The sequence below is a fragment of the Staurois parvus genome, unplaced genomic scaffold (assembly GCF_062004578.1).
Source record: "Staurois parvus isolate SC_StPar_1 unplaced genomic scaffold, SC_StPar_1.0 ptg000618l, whole genome shotgun sequence".
NCBI classification, from domain to species: Eukaryota; Metazoa; Chordata; class Amphibia; order Anura; family Ranidae; genus Staurois; species Staurois parvus.
In genome coordinates this window covers 1,673,741-1,696,015 of record NW_028318414.1, presented here as the reverse complement: position 1 = coordinate 1,696,015, position 22,275 = coordinate 1,673,741, and the positions used below count along the sequence as shown (strand labels likewise).

General features: G+C 40.9%; 1 protein-coding gene across 1 annotated transcript in view; it reads right to left on the bottom strand.

Annotated features, from left to right (window-relative positions):
* Positions 1-22,275, bottom strand: part of RASGRF2 (Ras protein specific guanine nucleotide releasing factor 2) — a 454,295-nt gene that overhangs the window by 123,162 nt on the left and 308,858 nt on the right. The window contains exons 12-14 of the mRNA XM_089693224.1: positions 8,022-8,158; positions 6,627-6,709; positions 1,777-2,025 (exon numbers count right to left, since the gene is read on the bottom strand). Coding sequence (XP_089549350.1) covers positions 1,777-2,025; positions 6,627-6,709; positions 8,022-8,158 — 469 coding nt within the window. The remainder of the gene's footprint in view (positions 1-1,776; positions 2,026-6,626; positions 6,710-8,021; positions 8,159-22,275) is intronic.

Genomic DNA, 22,275 nt, shown 5'->3' with positions numbered 1-22,275 from the left:
CTCAGTAGAGGTCATGCCTAGAGGAAACTGTACTCTAAAGACATAATGAAGGTCAGGACTTGTGAAGAGATCTGGAGTGGACATCTGTGATTCCAGTGTCTTAGAAAAGGAGAGGATAAGAAGGTAAGAGTGTTGGCTAGGGTCTATGGGTCGGCTGAAGCCATGGCAATATTTCAGAGGAAAGGTGCAATATGTTTCTTTAAGACTACTTCAATGTTGTAATCTTCCACATAAAGCCAATTCAATGAGTGGGTGAACAATGCTGATTTGTGATATAGGATAAAGTCTGGTAAGCCTAAACCACACTTCAATTTAGTTCTGGTCAATGTGTGGAAACCGTACAGGTTTATGTCCCCAGCTAGATGTTACAGCTACAAATTTCAAGCATTTAAAGTATGAGTAGGGTAGTGTTATAGGAATTGTCTGAAATTCACCACCAAAACCTGAAAGTTAAAATCTGGTGCAGCTGTGCATGGTAGCCAATCAGCTTCTAACTTCAGCTTGTTCAACTAAACTTTGACAAAAAACCTGGAAGCTGATTGGTTTCCGTGCAGAGCTGCACCAGACTTTGCACTTTCCAGCCTTAGTAAATAACTCCCATTGTTTTTGAGGGATAAACTAGGCTTTCTTTTGGCAATATTGCAAAAAATGTTTAAACTTCTATGTAGTCTAAGAACAAATAGATATTAGTAATATAAATGCAATTTGCTTTGACCAGCATTAGTTTTCATAAAGTTATTTTAATATAAATGAAAAAGTATACATTCTATTTGTTCTGTTTAAAATTACACTAAAATGATGATTCTGGTACAAAGCACAGCAAAGTTATTTGTGAATAATAGGAAGTCTATAAATTGTCACATGTATTTTCCCAGCCTTAAAGCAGAGTTCCACTCAAAAGCAGAAGCTCCACTTATTAACCTCCTCGCCCCCTCCACTGCCATATTTGGCACCTTTTGGGGGGAGCGGATACCTGTTTATGACAGGTACCCGCTCCCACTTCTCGCTCAGTTCGCCGTGGTAAACTAAGCTGGAAATTCGGCTCCCTCCTCCCTCCCACAATCTCCTGGGAACTTTCACAGGTCCCAGGAGACTGCCGGACCAATTAGGAGTCCTATCGCGACTTGTGCATGCGCAGTGGGCACCCGGCTGTGAAGCCGCAAGCTGTCACAGCCTGGTACCCAAAGTTTACCTGCCGGCGCTTTGGAGGAGAAAAGGGGAGAAAGGACTGCGTGGGTGAGAACATCGCTGGACTCTGGGACAGGTATGTGTGTGTGTTTATTAAAAGTCAGAAGCTACAGTTTTTGTAGCTGCTGACTTTTAATAAACACAAAAATGGCTGGAAATCCACTTTAAAACCCACTGTATATGGAATGACTGTCCTTTTCACCCAGATTTTCACCATGTAGGGTTCCTGCTGTCACAGAGACAATTACATTGTTTATAAGTATGTATTGTATGTAGTCTTTCATGTAATCCCAGACATATGAAATGTTTGACAATTTAAGACTAAGACCTCCCTGGCATTCATTTTAACCTACTTGTTTGAGATCCCTAGCATCATTTAACCTGGAACAAGAATGCAAATAATGACCTTAGACTTTCCTGCATACATTTTGTAGGTTAGTACTGAAGCTATTGCATCAGTATGAGAGCTAGACAACCTACATTTTCAGATGTGATGACAGCACCCTTACATCTCTCAAGTGGCATAAACCTTACAGTAATTATACTAGCAAAGTAAACATACACAACACTGGGCTGTATTGTACATACCTGACGGGAATTGATGTGAAAGGTCTCTTGTATATATCAGCCAGCTTTTCCAGCACTACAAAGGCCGTGGTAAATATCCTGTAGGTATGCAGGAAGGTGTTGAGGAAATCGATGCTGAGGAAGCGCAAGTCAGTCAACCTCTCCAGGAGACGTTCCACACTGGCATAACGGATCTGAGGGACCTTGCAGGAGTTCAGGGTTTTACTAAAACAGATATCCACATCATCTTTATGCAGTCTTGCGTCCGATCTAAAACATTCATAAACAAGAAGCTTGTCTCAGCTGGACAGATTTATATTATAAAATGATGGCTTTCAAAAGGTAATCTGTAATACACCTACTGAAGTTAAAATTTGTATCTATCTGTGTTTAGTAGGGATAAAAAAAGGATTTATTGTTCTTTTTTTATCCACTTAAAGTGGTATTAAACACCCCCCCATTTTAAGTGTTACTAAACCCACAACAGTAAAGTCCGCCTGTATATGCAGTAAAGCATACTTGTTATGCTCACTGTGGAACCTAAGGGGTTAATCCTCTGCATTATTTAAAAATGATGTTTAATCCTGACTTCTCTGATCCTCCCTTTCTTCCAGTGTCTCCCTCTTATCTCCTGATAAGACATATCTCGTGGAGACACTGCACATGCTCAGTTTGGTGTGTACTGCTAGAAAGGGTTTTTTTTTCCTTGCGAGAGTACATGTGATCAACACAAGGCCAATCAGCACTGCCCAGACAGAGGTCAGGGGTACTACATCCTCCTAAAGAAAACTCCTCCTACCAGCTTTAACCAGTGCTTTGCTGAACACTGATAGAAGTCACAAGACTGCTCTAACTGCTGATGAGAAAATGTAGTTATCAGTTATATTTACTAAAATAATTGCATATGTTCTGTGTACTGTTGGAGACCATATATAGTAAATGCAGGGTCCTGGGTTTAATAACACTTGTCCTGGGTTTAGTAACATATTTCAACTTGCCAATATTTAAATGTGGTGGCTAAGGACACAACCCCACAATGTATATTATGTGAATTGCCTTATATGGAAAAATGGGAACAGGACTGGCAGAGGAAATGGAATTGGCGGAATGGCATAAACTAGCAGCTAGGACATCTATAACATTTATAAATACATCAATTATTTAAGGAAAATTTAAGGTTGTTAAGATGGTTCCATCCAGATTAACCTCCTTTACTCAAAAGCTTCCGAGAGAAGTGGACAAGAAGGCACAGGACACCATTTATGGTGGTCTTGCCCAAAAGTCAGGCAATTCTGGATTAGAGCATATAAATATGCTAAACCTGAATTAGAATGTAAATGTTTTATATGTTCTCTTACCCAGCTAAATTTTAGCATGTCTCCATTCAAAACATTGCTAAACCGGTATAGTGGGGAGATTCCTAGATGATCCAGGAGGCTAATATCCTTTATATTTATAGCAGTTAGAATTTCCATAGCCAGATCTTGGAATGCACCACCTATTCCACTTGATTTGGTGAAAGCTAAAGTCTTCTGGATCAATGGAAAATTAACTGTGATACTAATAACAAGAAAATAACAAGATGGAGGCCTTCAGGAGAGTTCAAGAACCAAGAATACCTTTCAGGGGCAAGGTGGTGACTAGGTGGTCAACCCAGCAAGACAGAGACTCCCACTCTGACCCTAGCCTGACTACTCATTGTGTCTATAATCATCCTCTTTTCGATCCCATTCGCTTTTATTAATATATAATAATATTATAATTCCCACAGCATTTCTCTTGCATTTTCTTTTGCCTTAAGTGTTGTGGTATTATTTGTCTTTACTACAGAAGGGCAATAGTAAATGGCTTTTGTAGTCCAATGATGATCAACTAACTTGCTTACATGTAAAGAGTGGAGAAACACAAAGTATGTAGTAGTATTTCTTTTTTTTCCTTTTTTTCACTGGCTAATAACACACTTCCTATCTTAGGGTGTCTCCACTCGAGATGAAGGAACAATGGAGATACGTTTGGACACCAGCATTGTCAATCTGGGGAGAAGGTACTGCTAGATCCACTAGCAGATTTAAATGGACTTGACTAACAAATTAAAGCCAAAGTCCCGCTAACACGTTTAAAGCAGTTATAGCAAAAAAAAAAAAAAAGTATTTTTTTTCTTTTGGGATAAAGGTTTTACAAATATGAATAAAAGCTGACCATAGTAAGCACTCCTGTCAATTGGCTTATCTCAACCCTCTAACTTCCACTTAAGCTGGAGAGTTTGATCTATTAAAGGAAGTTGAAACATTGCCTACTTACTGGCCAGGACACTTGGTGAAAATAAAGGAAAAGAGCCTAAAAAACAAAGATAATGCAGCCACCAAAGGTAAGAATTGACAAGCTACAAAACAATAGATTTTTGTTTAATACCACTTTAATCTCCTTTCAGTTTGTGGCCTGTACCTTCATCCCATAAATGACCAGCTTAATCCACAAATAATAGACTATAGGAAACTTTTACGGTAACATTTTCAGTTAGCTCATTTATTACAAAGCCATCTAAAATACTTTTGGGCTGATTTACTACAGCAGCTGAGAAAATCCACATAATAAATTGTGTGACGATTCATTTCAATTACAGAATTCTATGCAGATAAACAATTGAAAAGTCAAGGAAGAATGCATAAATAAAAACACACATTTTTTTTTATTGTTATTAATATCTAAAATTTCACACAAAACATTAAAAAGATACAGTTTGATTTTTTTTTTTTGTCTTTGCACTATAAACACTGTTCCTCATGACATGCCCTTGGTAGATACACATCCAAAACTTTTATCATTAATACAATGTCATCTTATGTATAGCACAATCATGGCCAATAGCTGTATGGCCTCCAGTCTCAATGCGTCCCACAGACTTGGTCTGCTTCCTCAGGATGCAGCATTGAGGTTATTATTAACAGTTTTCTAGTGCTGTCTTCTGGTTGTGATACACACAGCACTACAAATATTGTTTATTAATAAACCATTTAATAATCGCTGAAGCTATCTGCTTCCAAAATGTATATTTACTGGTTCATTCTGTTGTTTACATTCTCCTCACCAACTATATGCCCTGGCCAGCCCCATAATGCCAGGTAATATGCTGGCACTTTCATAATAAAAATAAGGGTTCTATATATCTAAAACAATTATTCCCTACATATGGGCTACCATCGCTTCCAAGCTGGAAACAAGTTTTCCATGGGATTGAGTGTTGGACCTTACTAGTATGGTGGTTTGTTATAAAACTAAGATCCCAAAGCACTCCACATGAAATGTCTGGACTTGGCAAAAGGTCATTTGTGTAACCTAAATAGTCCTGCGCATTCATATTCTAATATGCAGTTGGACAGGCAAGTTTGGTTACTGCACCATATCCCTATTTAATAATGAGAACATCATTTGGACAGAATTCTAGGTCTTTTCAGGTGCTATGAGTGATATATTAAACCTACCACACCTAATTCTAAAAAAGTTATTTGCAAAATCATATACTTATCAGAACAAATTTACGGAAAAAGAGCTTTGCACGTATCCACAACATTATAAAAAAATATATGACTTACATGTGCATCAGATCATGTATCACACAAAGCATCCAGCTTCCATTCAAAGCAATATAATAAGGGACTTAAAGCTTGGCTAGGATGCTTTGTCTGTTGGAAACATGATTATCATATACAGTGGGGATCGAAAGTTTGGGCACCCCAGCTAAAAATTTGTATTAATGTGCATAAAGAAGCCAAGGAAAGATGGAAAAATCTCCAAAAATTTCAGCAAATTTTGGATGGTAACTTGATGCCATCTGTGAAAAAGCTGAAGTTAAAGAGAGGATGGCTTCTACAAATGGATAATGATCCTAAACACACCTCGAAATTCACGGGGGATTACATCAAGAGGCGTAAACTGAAGGTTTTGCCATGGCCTTCACAATCTCCTGACCTCAACATAATTGAAAATCTATGGATAGACCTTAAAAGAGCAGTGCGTGACAGACAGCCCAGAAATCTCAAAGAACTAGAAGACTTTTGTAAGGAAGAATGGGCAAAGATACCTCAAACAAGAATTGAAAGACTCTTGGCTGGCTACAAAAAGCGTTTACAAGCTGTGATACTTGCCAAAGGGGGCAGTACAAGATATTAACTCTGCAGGGTGCCCAAACTTTTGCAGACGCCATTTTTTTGTTTTCTGTTATTTTGAAAGTGTAAATGATGGAAATAAAATCTAACTTTTGTTGACATATTATAAGAATGTCTAATCTGTAATTTGATGCCTTTTGGAGATTTTTCCATCTTTCCTTGGCTTCTTTATGCACATTAATACAAATTTTTAGCTGGGGTGCCCAAACTTTCGATCCCCACTGTATATGTTTATATACTTTTCAGCATTATGGGCTGTAATATTTTGTTATGTTTCTGATATGTACTTATTGTCAACTTTTGTCTGTTATGATATTTGAGATATGGTTTCTGCATTTTGTGATGGAGCGGATCTTTTGATTTGGGAAATGTTTCAAATACTACCCCTACCCAATCATCAATATTAATGAGAAAAAGTAAAGAACTCTCACACATATTAGAATATGTAAAGTGTTGACAGTTGGGATATTGAGGATACTGTATGTGATATTAGCTGCTGTTACAAGTAACTGATGTGGTAACCCTGCCTCATTTCCAAATACAGTATGTACAGGCCCTTTTCCTTTTATTTTATGTTTCTAATATTTAAAAAAGTGTATAATATTATTTAACACGGTATGTTTAATATATCAATTTTTGCACCTGGAAAAAAATGATGAAAAAAAGCCCTAGCAATTTTCACTGAATCATTTGACCATCTTTTACCTGATCATGTGTGGAACTGTGACCTTAGAGTTCTCCTCAAAAACGTTGCTCATCAAGCCATTGCATCTAATATTCTCAATACACTGTCAAGAAATAGAAAGCATGGTGACTACAGTGTCATAAACATATACAATGGCTTAGAAATGCATATTCAACCTGAGAAAAGAATTATAAGCAGGCTCTAAAATAATCTACAACAATTTCCTGTAATTGAACTCACCTAGCGCCTTATCTGAATTAAATTAGCCTCAGAACCTGTGCAATTAATATGTGCTAATCCCACTCCGCCCGGCCGCGTCACTCATTCACAGTATTCTGTGAATGGGAAAACTTCCTTTGCAGCTGTCAGCTTGTAGTTTTCAACAAACTACCATGGTGCTCCACAGCGCCATGATAGTTCATTGAGCCTTCCTATCAGTATCTGCTTGTCCGTACGGGCTGTACAAGCAAGCAGATATACTGGCAGGTCAGGGGGAGACCTGCATGGCACCAGCGATCTACTAATCTCTGGTGCAATGCTTTAGGGGCTCCACAAACAAAAAATAATAAATGCACATTTTTTTTTACCTGCAAAAAATGGGTATTTATTATTTTTTGTTAAAAGGTGAACTTATCCTTTTAAGGCAGGGTGGCTACAGGTAGAACAATCTTCCTAAGAATGTTTACCTCCTGCAGTCTGCAAGCATCAAGCTTGCTCACCTTTCCTTCTTCATGTCGCCTTCCTGGTTAGATCATGCTGTGCTTGCCCCACACCACCTGTTGGCAGTCAGTCAGCAAATCCAATCTACTGCTCTGCCTATAACTCTAGTCTCTGCTGTCTGCTTGAAGTGGAACTTCTCTCTCAGTCAGCACTGACTATTTTTAATCCTTACGCTGCTAGCATTAGCAAATAGATAGGAAAGTATATTATATGTACTTGTTTTAAACTTTTATTTTTACATTTCTTAAGTCACTTCCTGATTTACATGCCTAGGCAAATGATGTCATACATCCCAAGAGTCTTCAGGAGGGTAGGAGGAAGTTTCTCTGCTAAGCACACCCTCCTGCCCGCATGTCTGAGCTTAGCCCTTACTTAAGATAGCCACAGCCAAAACTGATAGGTGGTTGTTTTTCAAAGTGATTTCTCTGCAAAAAAAGCATGGAGACATCTATAGATGGGTGAGTTTGCTTCAAATAATAAAAATGAATTAAATAGTGTTTTTGGTTTGTGGTGCTCAGATGCAGTATAGTACTCTTCAAGAGCTGCCATCTAATCCCTGTTCCTGCAGTGCTGAAATCAATTCCAATGTTCCTATGGCATACTGAATGCACCCTAGTAGACATATTCTACTATATTTCAATATCAGTGTTCCTTTTATGTTTTACGGTTTATGTTGCTATGATTAAAATTCTTACCTGACTAATGTCACTGGTCCAAGCAGCTTTTTCTTGACGTGAAGGAGCCAAAAGGACAACAGTGAAGGGTGTTGCATCTACAGATTCCACCACAATTTTAAAATCCAGATGGCCAAACACATATCCAGACCCCTTTGCTTGAGAGAGTAAAATTATGATTACAACATAAAGGAGGAAAATGTTTGTACAAGATCATATACTGTATATTTCCTAATGCATCTCATTTCCTGAAGAGTTCTAGGATCTATAAGTAAAATACAGTCTGTCTAGTCTGAATACAGTACATACCCACATACCTTACAGTACTCATACATCTATTGCAAGAACATGCTACTAATAACCGTAGACCATTCCGAATATGAATCATTAACCACTACTCTCTGAATATGATCTTTTAGCCAGTTTTCTATCCATTTACAAACTTAATTTTCTAAGCCTGTAGACTTTAACTTACAAATTAGCCATGTGTAGGGAACTATTTTGCTAAATCCAAGTATACTGTATCTACAGCCACTCCTTTGTCTAAGTTTTTGCTTACCTCCTCATAAAAAGCAGGGGTGTGGAAATATTTACAAAAATACTTGTCTAAGGGACCTAATCAAGGTCCAAATCTACTTGTCCCTCAATAAAATCTACTTGTCTGATAAAAAGAAAAAACATTCTCAGAATGGAAAATACAAAGGGTTGATTTTATTTTTTTAGGAAGAGGTGCTTTTAGGAATGTCTAGGACTTTTAAAATGAAAGGGGATGTATGGCGACTTAAACTTTTAATGTTTTTTATTTTTTGTTAGAAAATTTCTTAGAACTCCCAAACATTTTTTTTAAAGCAGAGGCCGAAAGAATTAATTGGTGGGTTCTGCAATTTTTTTGGTCACGCAGCATTTGCACAGCAGTTTTTCAAACACAATTTTTTTTTAAATGCACTTTTTGGAATTTTAATGCAAAAAAACACAATACATGACCCATTTTTGGGTAAAATATAAAAGATGATGTTACGCCAAGTAAACAGATACCAAACATGTCATGCTTTAAAATTGCACACGCCCATGCAATGGGAACAAACGGTATACATTTTCCATAGGTGATGCTTTAAAAGCTTTTACAGGTTACCACTTTAGATCTACACATGAAGCCTGGTTCTAGAATTACTGCCCTCGATTGGTGTTATCAAATTCTTTCCATTTTTAAAAATGGCGCCGTTTCCATCTGGGAAAGTGATGTATGCTCATCGCTTCTTGTTTCCTATATAATAGAGACGGACATAGAGGTGCTGGTCTTTGTCCGCCTCTATGATCAGCCAGCAGAAGTACTGCCTGGTTGTTCGGGTGTCCCGGATTGGACAGGTTCTGTCTCCCTTCCCAGTGGCTGGGACTTGGACAGTACAAGGCTGCAGATAACAATAACTGAATTGCAACAACAAAAATTAAAAATGTAAATAAAAATCAAATAAATAAAAAAATGAAATAAATAAAATAAAAAATATATAATAATCTGCACATAATGATAATAATTGGATAAAATTACCAACAAAAATAGTAAATATTTACAAAAATAACTGCAAATATAAATAGAAAATAATAAAAATAGCTAAATAAATGCAAATATAAATAAAAATAAATATATCTTATAAAAATAAAGAAAATCAATAAAAATAATTTAATACATAAAATAATCTGCAGATAACAATCGATAATAAACAAGATTAAGTACAAAAAAAATACAAAATTACAAATAAAAAGAAATAAAATAAAAGTTATATAAATTAATTTTAAAAATTATTTATATATATATATATATATATATATATATATACAGTTGCAAGAAAAAGTATGTGAACCCCTTGGGATTATGTGGAGTTTTGCATAAATTGGGCATAAAATGTGCTCTGAACGTCATCTAAGTCACAACAATAGAAGAACACAGTCTGCTGAACATAATACTACACAAACATTAGCTGTTGCCATGGTTTAATTGCACATAACATGTAAACATTCACAGTGCAGGGAGGAAAAAGTATGTGAACCTTTGGACTTAATAACTGGTTGACCCTCCTTTGGCAGCAATAACCTCAACCAAACGTTTCCTGTAGTTGCAGATCAGACCTGCACAACGATCTGGAGTAATTTTGGACCACTCCTCTTCACAAAACTGTTTCAGTGTAGCAATATTCTTGGGATGTCTGGTGTGAATCGCTCTCTTAAGGTCATGCCACAGCATTTCAATTGGGTTGAGGTCAGGACTCTGACTGGGCCACTCTAGAAAGCGTATTCTGTGCTGTTGCAGCCATTGTTTTGTTGATTTACTTGTATGCTTTGGGTCATTGTCCTGTTGCATCCCCCATCCTCTGCGGAGCTTCAGTTGGCGGACAGATGGTCGTACGTTTTCCTGCAAAATGTCTTGATAACCTCTGGAATTCATTTTCCCATCAATGACAACAATCCGTCCAGGCCCTGAGGCAGCAAAGCAGCCCCAAACCATGATGCTCCCTCCGCCATGTTTTACAGTGGGGATGAGGTTTTGATGTTGGTGTGCTGTGCCTTTTTTTCTCCACACATAGTGTTGTGTGTTCTTCCCAAACAACTCAATCTTGGTTTCATCTGTCCACAGTATATTTTGCCAGTAGTGCTGTGGAACATCCAGGTGCTCTTTTGCAAACTTCAAACGTGCTGCAATATTCTTTTTGGACAGCAATGGCTTCCTCCGTGGTGTCCTCCCATGTACACCATTCTTGTTTAATGTTTTCCTTATTGTAGATGTGTCAACAAAAATGTTAGCATGTGCCAGAGATTTCTGTAGGTCTTTAGCTGACACTCTGGGATTCTTCTTTACCTCATGCAGCATTCTGCGCTGTGCTCTTGCAGTCATTTTTACAGGACGACCATGCCTAGGGAGAGTAGCAACAGTGCTAAACTTTCTCCATTTGTAGACAGTCTGTCTTACCGTGGACACATGAACATCAAGGCTTTTGGAGATACTTTTGTAAACCTTTCCAGCTTCATGCAAGTCAACAATTCTTGATCGTAGGTCTTCTGAGAGCTCTTTTCTGCGAGGCATGGTTCACATCAGACAGTGCTTCTTGAAACCAGTAAACCCAAAACAGGTGTGTGTTTTTTAAGGGCAGGACAGCTGTTAGCAACACATCCAATATCATCACACTGATTGGAGTCAAGGTTGGCTCACTCCTGGCTCCAATTAGCTCTGGGAGAAGTCATTAAGCTAGGGCCTCACATACTTTTTCCTCCCTGCACTGTGAATGTTTACATGTTATGTGCAATTAAACCATGGCAACATCTAATGTTTGTGTAGTATTATGTTCAGCAGACTGTGTTCTTCTATTGTTGTGACTTAGATGACGTTCAGAGCATATTTTATGCCCAATTCATGCAAAACTCCACGTAATCGCAAGGGGTTCACATACTTTTTCTTGCAACTGTATATATATATATATATATATATATATATATATATATATTCTGCAGAGAACTGTAATCAGGTGACTACTACAATAAATAAAAATAGAAATAGAAAAATCTAAATAAATATATTTATAAAAAAAAAGTCCTGCCTCCCACTGGTCCAGTCCCACACCCCACCCCCCATTGCCCATTGGTGGAGAGCGGCGCCGGTCAGAGCCAGGTGTTCTCCATATGGCCGCCCGGCCCTGATTACATTCTTATAGGGAGCTGCTGGACACGGAGAACGCCTGGATCTGACTGGTGGCGCTCTCCACCAATGGGTAGCGAGGGGGGCAAGACTGGACCAGGGGTCGGACTGGACCGGAGCGTGCCTCTGCCAAGTGAGGGGGGTTCCACAGACATCCGCACCGCCACAGAAGGAAGCGGGAGGGCACACACCCCCTCTCTGGAGCAGCTTTTACGCAAGCCGACCGTTGGCTCTAAACCCTGCTGCTTACCCGCAGGGCTAAATGTAAAAAAAAACTTCTTGCCCGGTGCCTGGAACTGCATGTCCTGGGCGTCGGGCGATAGGAATTCAACATCCCCGAAAAAGTAATCATATTTGTTTGACAACTTCTTGTATTTGTGAATCCATGTTGTTTAGTTCTTAGAATATTTTTTCTAGCAAAAACTCATGTATGTGGTCTTTTTTACACTCTTCAGTATCTTCCCAACTAAAGAAGTTAAACTAACCCTCAGAGACATATTAGGAACCTCCAAAGACCAGGTGGGCCAACATATCATCCCAGGGCTGATTCCATGGCAAACAGTAAGGAAAGTGAATCATTGGGCGCCAGTCACTTTAAGAAATAAAGTAAATTTTATTGTCAGCACTTGTTCAAAAAGTGAGGGTTTAGGGCAGGGATGTCTAACTTGCAGCTCATGGGCGGTATGCAGCCCAAGACAGCTATGAATGCGGCCCAACACAAAATCATAAATTTACTTTAAAATGTTGATTTTTTGGGGGGAATTTTCTGTAAAATACATTTACACTTAGCCAACACATGTAGCTGAAGAAAAATGTGCCAGTTTCTCTTTCCTGGACTTTTATAAGTTTTATATTCCCAAAGAAATGGCTGTATTTGTGAGCAACTATTTTCAACTATTTCCAACCATCAAACCAGATACTGATGTGTTAGTTTATCAAAAACAGTGTCAAATATTGCACTAGTTTTATGTTTACTTATACTTTTATAATAACAAATATTTTAAAAAATTAGTTTTATTACACAGATAAGTGCATTGTCTATATCAGTGATTAACCTCTTCACGCCGGCCGAACGCAAATGTGCAGCCTCCCGGCATCTAGGCCTAGACGCCGAGCGGCCGCACATTTGCGTTCTATTAAAAAAGGACATATGTGCCGAGAGAGCGCGCCCTGCACTCTCCCAGCACACATATCCGGTACTCATGGAAAGGTCCCGATCTCCTCTTTCGATTGGGACCTTTCCCGATCATGTGACGACACATCACGGCGGTCACATGGCCCTAAACCCCGCTCCGCCCGTCCCGCCTCCCGGCTTCTGAAACTCTTAAAGGGCCGAGAGGAGTTGGCGTGAAGGGGTTAACTTGTGATCTGTGACTTTTTCTGCTCATCAGCATTTCTTATTGTTAGCGTAGTTTATGCGTGGTCCAAGACAACTCCACTTCTTCCAATGTGGCCCAGGAAAGTCAAAAGGTTGGATGGGGTAGTTTGGGGCATCAGATAGCCAGATACCCAGAGCACAGTTCTCCAATCTCAGATTTCCACTCCCAGCTAAATAAGAGCTTTTAAGCTGAATCTGCCATTTCAGTAATTTAGTAGTACATTTGATGAGTAGAGGGTCTAGTCACCAGGCCCCTTTCAGGCTCCAGCCTCACACTACATTCCAGGATACCGCCCACATCACAGTTTCTTTCTCTGATATCCCAGCTTCAGTCTTGCTTTCCTCTTCCCGGCCTGGTTCACACCTGTGCATGTTGCAATCTGCTGCAGGAAAAAAAGTATTTGACCCTTTCCAAAAATGCAGCAGCTAAAAACACACAGTTGTGAACTTGTCCTATAGGAGACCATGTTAAATGGACTGTAGTGAGTTTCTGCAAAATGCACAAAAAAATGCATAAGTGTGAACCAGGTTTCCAAGCAGAAATGCTTCAGACCTCAACCCAGGTCTTCAGAACAAGTGTAGGCCCTCCCTAGGCAGCAGGCCTGACAAAATCTTTCTCCTGCCCTAAGCCTTTGATGGAAAGACCCTCTGCTCCAGGCTAACCCAAATATTTAAAGCCTTCCTCAACATTCACCACTGGTAACAAAATTCCTAGTGTTTGGTCAGAGAAAGACACAATCACTCATATTCCAGTCCTATTGCCTCTCCCACCTCTACTACCAGACGCACTCCATGAGAACAGGCAGGTGTAAGCAATTAGGCTGAAGATAGGGAAACCAAGCTAAAGAAGCACCATCTATTAATAGAGCACTATCTATTAAAAGGGCACTAGCTGGATCTAGCTAGGCAGCACTAAATATAATAGATAAAGTTCACCTTTCCTAACATGTTACACCCACATTCAGGGTCTAACATGTAACATATTACAATTGGATCTTCTCTCTGCTAGATGTTTTTAAAAACGCTGCTGAGTTGGGCTCAACCCACTAGGCTACATAGTTAGTCTGTCTGAAAAAAGACAAAAGTCCATCCAGTTCAACCATAGAAAAAAAAAGTTATAATCCTACACCCACAGTTGATCCAGAGGAAGGCAAAACAACCCAGCAAAGCATGATCCAATTTGCTCCTGATAGGATAAAAAATTCTTCCTGATCCCCCGAGAGGCAATCAGATATTCCCTGGTTCAACTTTACCAATAAATGAAGCAATCCACGGAGCTGGCCAGAACCAACTCTTGAGGGAGTCTATTCCACATTTTCACAGCTCTCACTGTGAAGAAACCTTTCCGTGTTTGGAGATTAAATCTCTTTTCCTCCAGACATAAAGAGTGCCCCCTTGTCTTCTGTGATGACCTCAGGCTGCATCGCTCATTCACAGTATTCTGTGAATGGGAAAACTTCCTTTGTGGCTGTTGGCTTGTAGTTTCCAATGAACTACCACGGTGCTCCACACTGCCATGGCAGTCCAGTGAGCCTTCCTGTCAGTAAGTATCTGCTTGCCCATACGGACTGTACAAGCAAGCACATATATTAACAGGCCAGGGAGAGATCTGCATGGCACCAGCGATCTGTGGATTATATCACTGGTGCCATATACTACATTCAGTCAAGTGGACAATTATATATATATATATTTCGAACAAACTTTTTTTTATATTATATTTTATCTATTTTAGTTACTATCCATATCCTTTTAGCGCTGCACTTTACTTATCTATTTGCATTTTTAATGTTATTGTGATTTCCTTTAGTGTTCTAGCTGCTATCTGTTTATAGAGCGCTCACTTAATTACTACACATTTGATCTGCGGATTGCTGATGCAATGCTTTAGAGGTTCCACAAACATAAAATAATAAATGCACATTTTTTTAACTGCAAAAAAAATGGGTATTTATTATTTTTTGTTAAAAGGTGAACTTATCCTTTAAGGTAGGGTGACTGCAGGCATAACAATCTTCCTAAGGCTAAATTCACACTAGCTTTGTAAGCAGGCATTTTGCAGGCGTTTGAGGGGCGTTTTTAATGCTCCTCAAATTCCTATGAAAATTCTACACATGGCAGCACACAGGGCTGTTCACACTGAGGCACCTCATGTCAAGTCAGGAGGAGTTGAAGCCTTTCAACCCCTCCCATTCAAGTCTATGGTGACGCTCCTGGCAGGCAATTGCGAGGCATTTATACCATTAACGTCATTATAGGCGTTTGTGGTGTAGTTTTAACGTTTGGTAAATGCCTATGAAATGCCTCAAAAACATGCATAGGGCATTTGGGGAGTAATTTTATGAGCGTTAAAAATGCTCCCCAAACACCTGTCTAACGCCTGGCAAACGCTATAGGGGCATTTGGGAAGAAGTCAAGTGTGAACAAGCCCTAAGAATATTTACCTCCTGCAGTCTGCAACCAAGCTTGTTCAACTTTCCTTCCTCGTGTAGCACTGCCCCTTGGGACAAGCTGGAATATATTATGGGTCCTGCGCTCAATAGATCCAACCCTAAGCAAACCCAATCCCTCTGGCACAACTGGTAATGAATAGCAAATACCCCGCCAAGAAATTTGCTGACACAGGGTTAAATGAAACAAGAACAATTTTATGGAGAATGAAATGCAGTGTAGAGGGGTGGGGTTCCCCTTTCAACTTCCAAACTTACTTTTCTTCTTTTATGCAATGCAGTAAATTTGGTCGGCCACTAGAGGGCTTCACAGCCAAGAGTCTCCTGATGGCAGAGTTGCACTTTAAGCAGAATACAACTGATATCAAACAAATAAACTTACTTATGCTCTATCAATGAAATGTATTACCCACACCGGTGTATGATTCTGCTTCTGAGGGGCGTTAGCCAAAAATCACCTCAGAGTCAGAACAGAATGCAATAAAGAGGTACCTCTAATAAAGCTACTAAGCCAGATTCCCCCACTTCAGTCCTTGTAACGGTGGAGCTCTAGTTGGTGCACGTTTAGTCCTTACAATGAAGTAAATAGCAGCTGAAGGCTTCTTTGGAGTTTCAGCTGGTGTGGGTTACATCCGATTTCACTAGGTTTCTGGGCTGAGAGGGTCCAACCTCAGTGTCTAAACGCAACACAAAGCACCCCAAGACCAGGGGCAGTCGCAGGATGCAATCTCCCAGTATGTGTCAGTCCCCGGGGCAGACAGTCTCAATTACACTGGTGGTGAGGGGCAAAGCAGGTAGAGGGATCTGTGGCTTGCACAGGGCCCCGGATGGGTGAGATCCCAGCAGTGGGGTGCGGATGTCCCAGTCTATATGCAAAGTGTAAATGGTGTGTCTTACTCTCTACAGGGGGACAGCTCACCAGACTCTGAACACACAGCAGGGTCCCTCTATCCACGCTGGGTGCTGTAGTGCCTCCTCCTCTGCTTGGACGGGCTCCACATGTCCCTGTCTTTTCTCCAGCCTCGTGTCTCTCTGTTCTCCCCTTCACTTCCTGCCTCCTCTCCCTCCCAGCGTTCTTTGCTGTGTAGTGGATGAGTCATGAACTTGGCAGAATGCCCAGGTTTTACAAATAGGAGAGAGAGAGAGAAAAAGGACTGACTGCTCATCATGTGATTCCTTCTGAATCCTCTTGTACAAGGAGCCTGCTACATTCGTTTTCCTGGTGAGATCATGCTGTGCTTGCCCCACACCCCCTGTTGGCAGTCAGTCAGCATATCCAATCTACTGCGCAGCCTATAACTCTAGTCTCTGGTGTCTGCTTAACCACTTCCCATCCGGCCCATGTCTATAAACAGCCGGAAGGGAGCATTGCCGAAGCGGGTTGACGTTTCTAAACATCACCCACATTCACTGCCTGTGCGCACTCCCTGGGACACAGCAGAACACCGATCGCTGTACGGGACCTCTGTGTGAGATCCTGATTCATGTGATCACTGATTGACCAATCAGTGATCACATGAGCAGTAGTAAACAAGATGTCACTTCTTGATATCATCACTTACTACTTGTGAAATCTGTGAATGATCAGAGGTCACATGGTACAAGGCTATTCACAACAGCATTGTACCATGTGACAAGCTGTGACCAATCACAGCTCACACAGAGAGAAATAGAAATGATTGCTTTTACAGCCTTTATGGGTGTAAAAGCAATCAGTGTAGAAAAATGGTGACACTGTACTGCTAGAGTGACGGTATGTTAAAAAAAAACCCATAAATAATAATATAAAAAAAATAAATAAAAATGTAGAAAATGTTTTGAAAAATGTGGGTATTTTCTTTTTTACTAAAAAGATAGCTGAATACATTTTAGCCAAGATTTATGAAGAAAGATTATTTATTTGCAAAATTGTATAAGAAAAACACTTTTTTTTCAAAATTTTGGGAATTTTTCATTTACATAGCAAAAAAAATAAAAATCCCAGTGGTGAATAAATACCACCAAAATAAAGCTTTATCTGTCTCAAAAAAATGCTAAAAAATTCTTATGGGTACAATGTTGCATGACTGCACAATTGTCATTCAAAGTGTGATAGCACTGACAGCTGAAAATTGGCCTGGGCAGGAAGGGGGTGAAAGTGTCCGGACTTGAAGTGGTTAAAGCGGAACTTCACTCTCTCAGTCAACATTGACTATTTTAAATCCTTATGCTGTAAGCATTAATAAATAGATAAGAAGGCATATTATATTTACTTGTTTTTAATTATTTTTTTTACATTTCTTTAATTACTTCCTAGTTTCCATGCCTAGGTAAATGATGTCATAAATTCCAGGAGTCTTCAGCAGGGGAGGAGTGTGGGAGGGATTTTCTCTGCTAAGCACACCCTCCTGTCTGCATGCCTGGGCTAAGGGCAAATGCATTGCAGGAAATAAATGCTACATAAATCATCTGTCCTTAGTCAAGATTGCCATGGCCAGAAATGCTAGGAAGGTGTTTTTCAAAGTGTTTTTCCAGCAAAGTAAAGCATGGAGACATGGATGGATGGGTGAGTTTGCTTTGAATATTAAAAATGAATTAAATAGCATTTTTGGTTTCTGGTGCTCAAATACAGCGTAGTTCCACTTTAAGATCTCCTGGTTAACCTTTTTTCCAAAACAAAAAGAAATAAAAGAAACTAAAAGATGGGTGTTCACCAGAGGAACTATTAGCAGCCATTTTTATGTAGTGATACATCAGTTGGGCACATTCCAAAGCCATGGTCTCAGAGGTGAACAGTTATTGCACCACTTAAACTGCAACTACAACAACGCATAGACTCCTGCTATCTCTGAACAAATAGTGTATATATTTTTGTCTATGTTGATTAGTTCTCACCTCTTGTTGTGTTGCACTCTTTTTATGACTGTGGCCTGTGTCTGGACTGTGTTTGAGAAACATCCCCCCCCAATTCATGTGATCCTTATCAGTTCCTAATTGGGGCGGAGAAGAGTACTCATTTGACCATTTCCCTATAAATTTAGATCAGCTCATGGGGGGTGGCCACAGATCGAGGGGCATAGTCACAGATGGGGTGCTGCTTTCTGTGTGAGTGCTGTTTTTGATGGAGTGCTAAGAAGCAGTTGAACACAGCAGTTTAACTAAAGCAGGATAACTCAAGCAGCAGGAAGATACAACAACAAGAAACTCTACTGCACGCTGGATAGACTGCAAGCAAACATTGGGAAACATCTCTTACAAGTCTGAGTCTCACTCCCTGTACCTTTTAATATGTCCCCTCTACTCCTCCTTTTCATATTACTATCCTGCGTTCCCAAAATCACACTTCTTTACCCCTCTGCTCCACCCCAAAACTTGTACATCTCACCCTCACTGCTACCATCTCCCTACTACTGCTCTCATCACCTTCTGCTGATACTTTACTCTCCTGCTGACCCAAACACCAGGACTGGAAGGCATCTGAACTTGTGTACATCCCGCTCCCATGTTACTTTCCTCACCCTTCTTCTTCTCCTAACCTCTGGGGATATCTCTCCAAACCCTGGTCCTCCAGTATCTCACCCCCACACCAGGCATCCTCTTTCTTCCGGGAATCCCCTCAATTTAATATAAGTCCCCGTGCTCCCAAAAATCACACTCCCTTTTTCATGTGTGCTCTGGAATGCCCGCTCTGTCTGTAATAAACTCACCTCTCTCCATGACCTTTTTGTCTCCCGCTCCCTTAACCTACTAGCAATTACAAAAACCTGGCTTCAAGCAGCAGATTTTTCTACTCCTGCAGCACTTTCTTATGCAGGCCTTCTCTGGACCCACTCACCCAGACCCAGTGGTCAGAAAGGTGGTGGAGTTGGTTTGCGTGTATCCCCACTGAGCAACTTTCAAGTCCTCCCTAACCCTCCCTCTCTATCCTTCTCTTCTTTCGAGACTCACTGCATTCGGCTGTTTACTGCCATTTCTCTGAGGATTGCAGTGATCTATCGGCCTCCTGGACCGGTGTCCCGCTTTCTTGTTGATTTCTCCACCTGGCTACCCTACTTTCTCTCCTCTGAACTACCCACTATCATTCTCTGAGATTTTAACATCCCTATTAATGTCAACACCCCGTTACATCCCAACTCTTCAACTTAACCTCATCACCTTGCATTAGCACAATGTATTCAGTCCTCCACTCACTCTGATAGGAATACATTAGACCTTGTTTTCTCCCATCTTTGCACTCCCTACAACCTCACAAACACCCCCTTTCCTCTCTCTGATCACAATCTTCACAGTGTCCTCGTCTTCAAACACCTATCCCTCCAAGCAGCAAACAATTACCTGCAGAAACCTTCACAACTCGAACCCTGCTCCTTTCCACTCTGCAACTGACCAACTCTATGACAGAATCTCTCCCCTGTCCTGTCCCGACCTGGCCACTGCTGTCTACAATAGCTCGCTTTCATCCACAATAGACTCACTTGCTCCTCTAACAACACGAAGCATCAGGCCCCGACCGTTACAACCTTGGCAGACTGACGACACCAGAAATCTTAAACGACATAGTCATGTGCTGGCGATTGTGGCGTACAACCAAATCTCACCAAGCATTCACCTTCTATAAATCTGCTTTCTTAACATACAATTCCACCCTTCATGCTGCCAAACAAGCCTACTTTGTCACTCTTATTAGTACCTTGTCATCCAGTCCTCATTGTCTCTTCTCTACTTTTAACTCTCTACATTCTCCACCTCCACCCAGTACCTCACTCACTGCTCACAAGATTGCAAATCATTTCAAAAACAAGATTGACGCAATTCGTAGGGGCATTGTCACTGCACAGACATCCAGCCCACTTAGCATACCTTATACTAAACCTCCCTCAACACTTTCCTCTTTTGACCTTGCTACTACCGAAGAGGTCACTAAGGTTTTCTCACTACCTGTCCCCTGGATCCTGTCCCCTCACAACTACTAAGGTCACCCTCTTCTTCCATCCTACGCTCCCTCACTCACATCTTCAATCTTTCCCTCTCTACTGGTGCCTTCCCCTCCCCACTAAAACATGCACACATCACTCCAATACTTAAAAAGCCCTCCCTGGACCCCACCAACCTGAACAACTTAAGACCCATCTCCCTGCTGCCATTTACCTCTAAACTCCTAGAACGCTTAGTCTACAATTGCCTGAGCTCCCACCTCACCGACAACAACCTTCTTGACCCTTTACAGTCTGGCTTTTGCTCACTACACTCCACTGAAACTGCCCTACTAAAACTCACTAATGATCTACTAACTGCTAAAACCAATGGCCACTACTCCGTACTCTTTCTACTTGACCTCTCTGCAGCTTTTGATACGGTTGACCATCCCCTCCTCCTCAAAAAACTCCAATCTCTTGGCCTCCAAGACTCTCTCCTGGTTCTCCTCCTATCTATCGCAGTGCTCATTCAGCGTTACCTACAACACTGCCTCTTCCTCTTCGCTCCCTCTTTCTGTAGGGGTCCCTCAAGGTTCTGTCCTTGGACCCCTTCTCTTCTCCATCTAAACCTCCTCCCTTGGTCACTTGATAAACTCCCACGACTTTAAGTACCATCTCTATGCTGATGACACACAAATCTATCTTTCTACCCCTCACCTCACCCCTTCACTCTCCTCTCGCATTACTAACCTACTAAGTGACATATCGGCATGGATGTCACACAACTTCCTCAAACTCAATCTTTCCAAAACTGAGCTCTTAGTACTCCCTCCAGCTCGTGCCCCCTCCCTTGACCTCTCCATCAAGATCAATAACACAACCATCAGTCCCTCCCCTCATGCCAGGGTGCTAGGTGTAATGTTAGACTCCCATCTGTCCTTTCAGTCCCAAATCCAATCACTGTTCAAATCTTGTAGACTTCACCTCCGCAACATCTCCAAGATACGGCCGTTCATAACCTCGGAAACCACTAAGCAGCTTATTCAATTCACTCCCTTGTTATATATCGCCTTGACTATTGTAACTCCCTCCTCATTGGCCTACCTAATTGCAGGCTATCCCCATTTCAGTCTATCATGAATGCTGCTGCCAGACTCATCCACCTTACTAACCGTTCTGTATCTGCCACCCCTCTCTGCCAATCCCTCCAGTGGCTTCCCATTGCCCAACAGATAAAATTCAAAACATTAACAATAACGTATAAAGCCATTTATAACTCTGCCCAAAATGACTTCACCGATCTTGTCTCTAAATATCACCCAAACCGTACTCTCCGCTCCTCGCAAGACCTCCTACTCTCTAGCTCCCTTGTCTCCTCCTCCCATGCTCGTCTCCAGAACTTCTCCAGAGCTTCCCCCATCCTCTGGAACTCTCTACCCCAATTTATCAGACTATCGCCTACTCTGCTCACTTTTAGGCGATCTCTAAAAACCTATCTCTTCAGGGAAGCCTATCCTGCCCTCAGCTAATAATGGAATCTTCCAACCAGTCCATCCCCCACAGTTACTACCTTTTGTACCACTAGCCCCTCCCTCCTAGATTGTAAGCTCCAAGGAGCAGGGCCCTCCTAACCCTCTTGTATTGAACTGTTTTGTTGCTGTATTGTCTCCCGTTATATTGTAAAGCGCTGAGCAAACTGTGGGTGCTATATAAATCCTGTATAATAATAACTAAAGAGCAAGGCTGGCTTCACACTTGTGCGGTGGGGTACGTTGCATGTGATTCGCACAGGAACTGCACCGCATTCTTGTGCAAATCACATGCAAACTGTGTGCCATTTTGTATGGCTCAAATCGCACTGCATCCG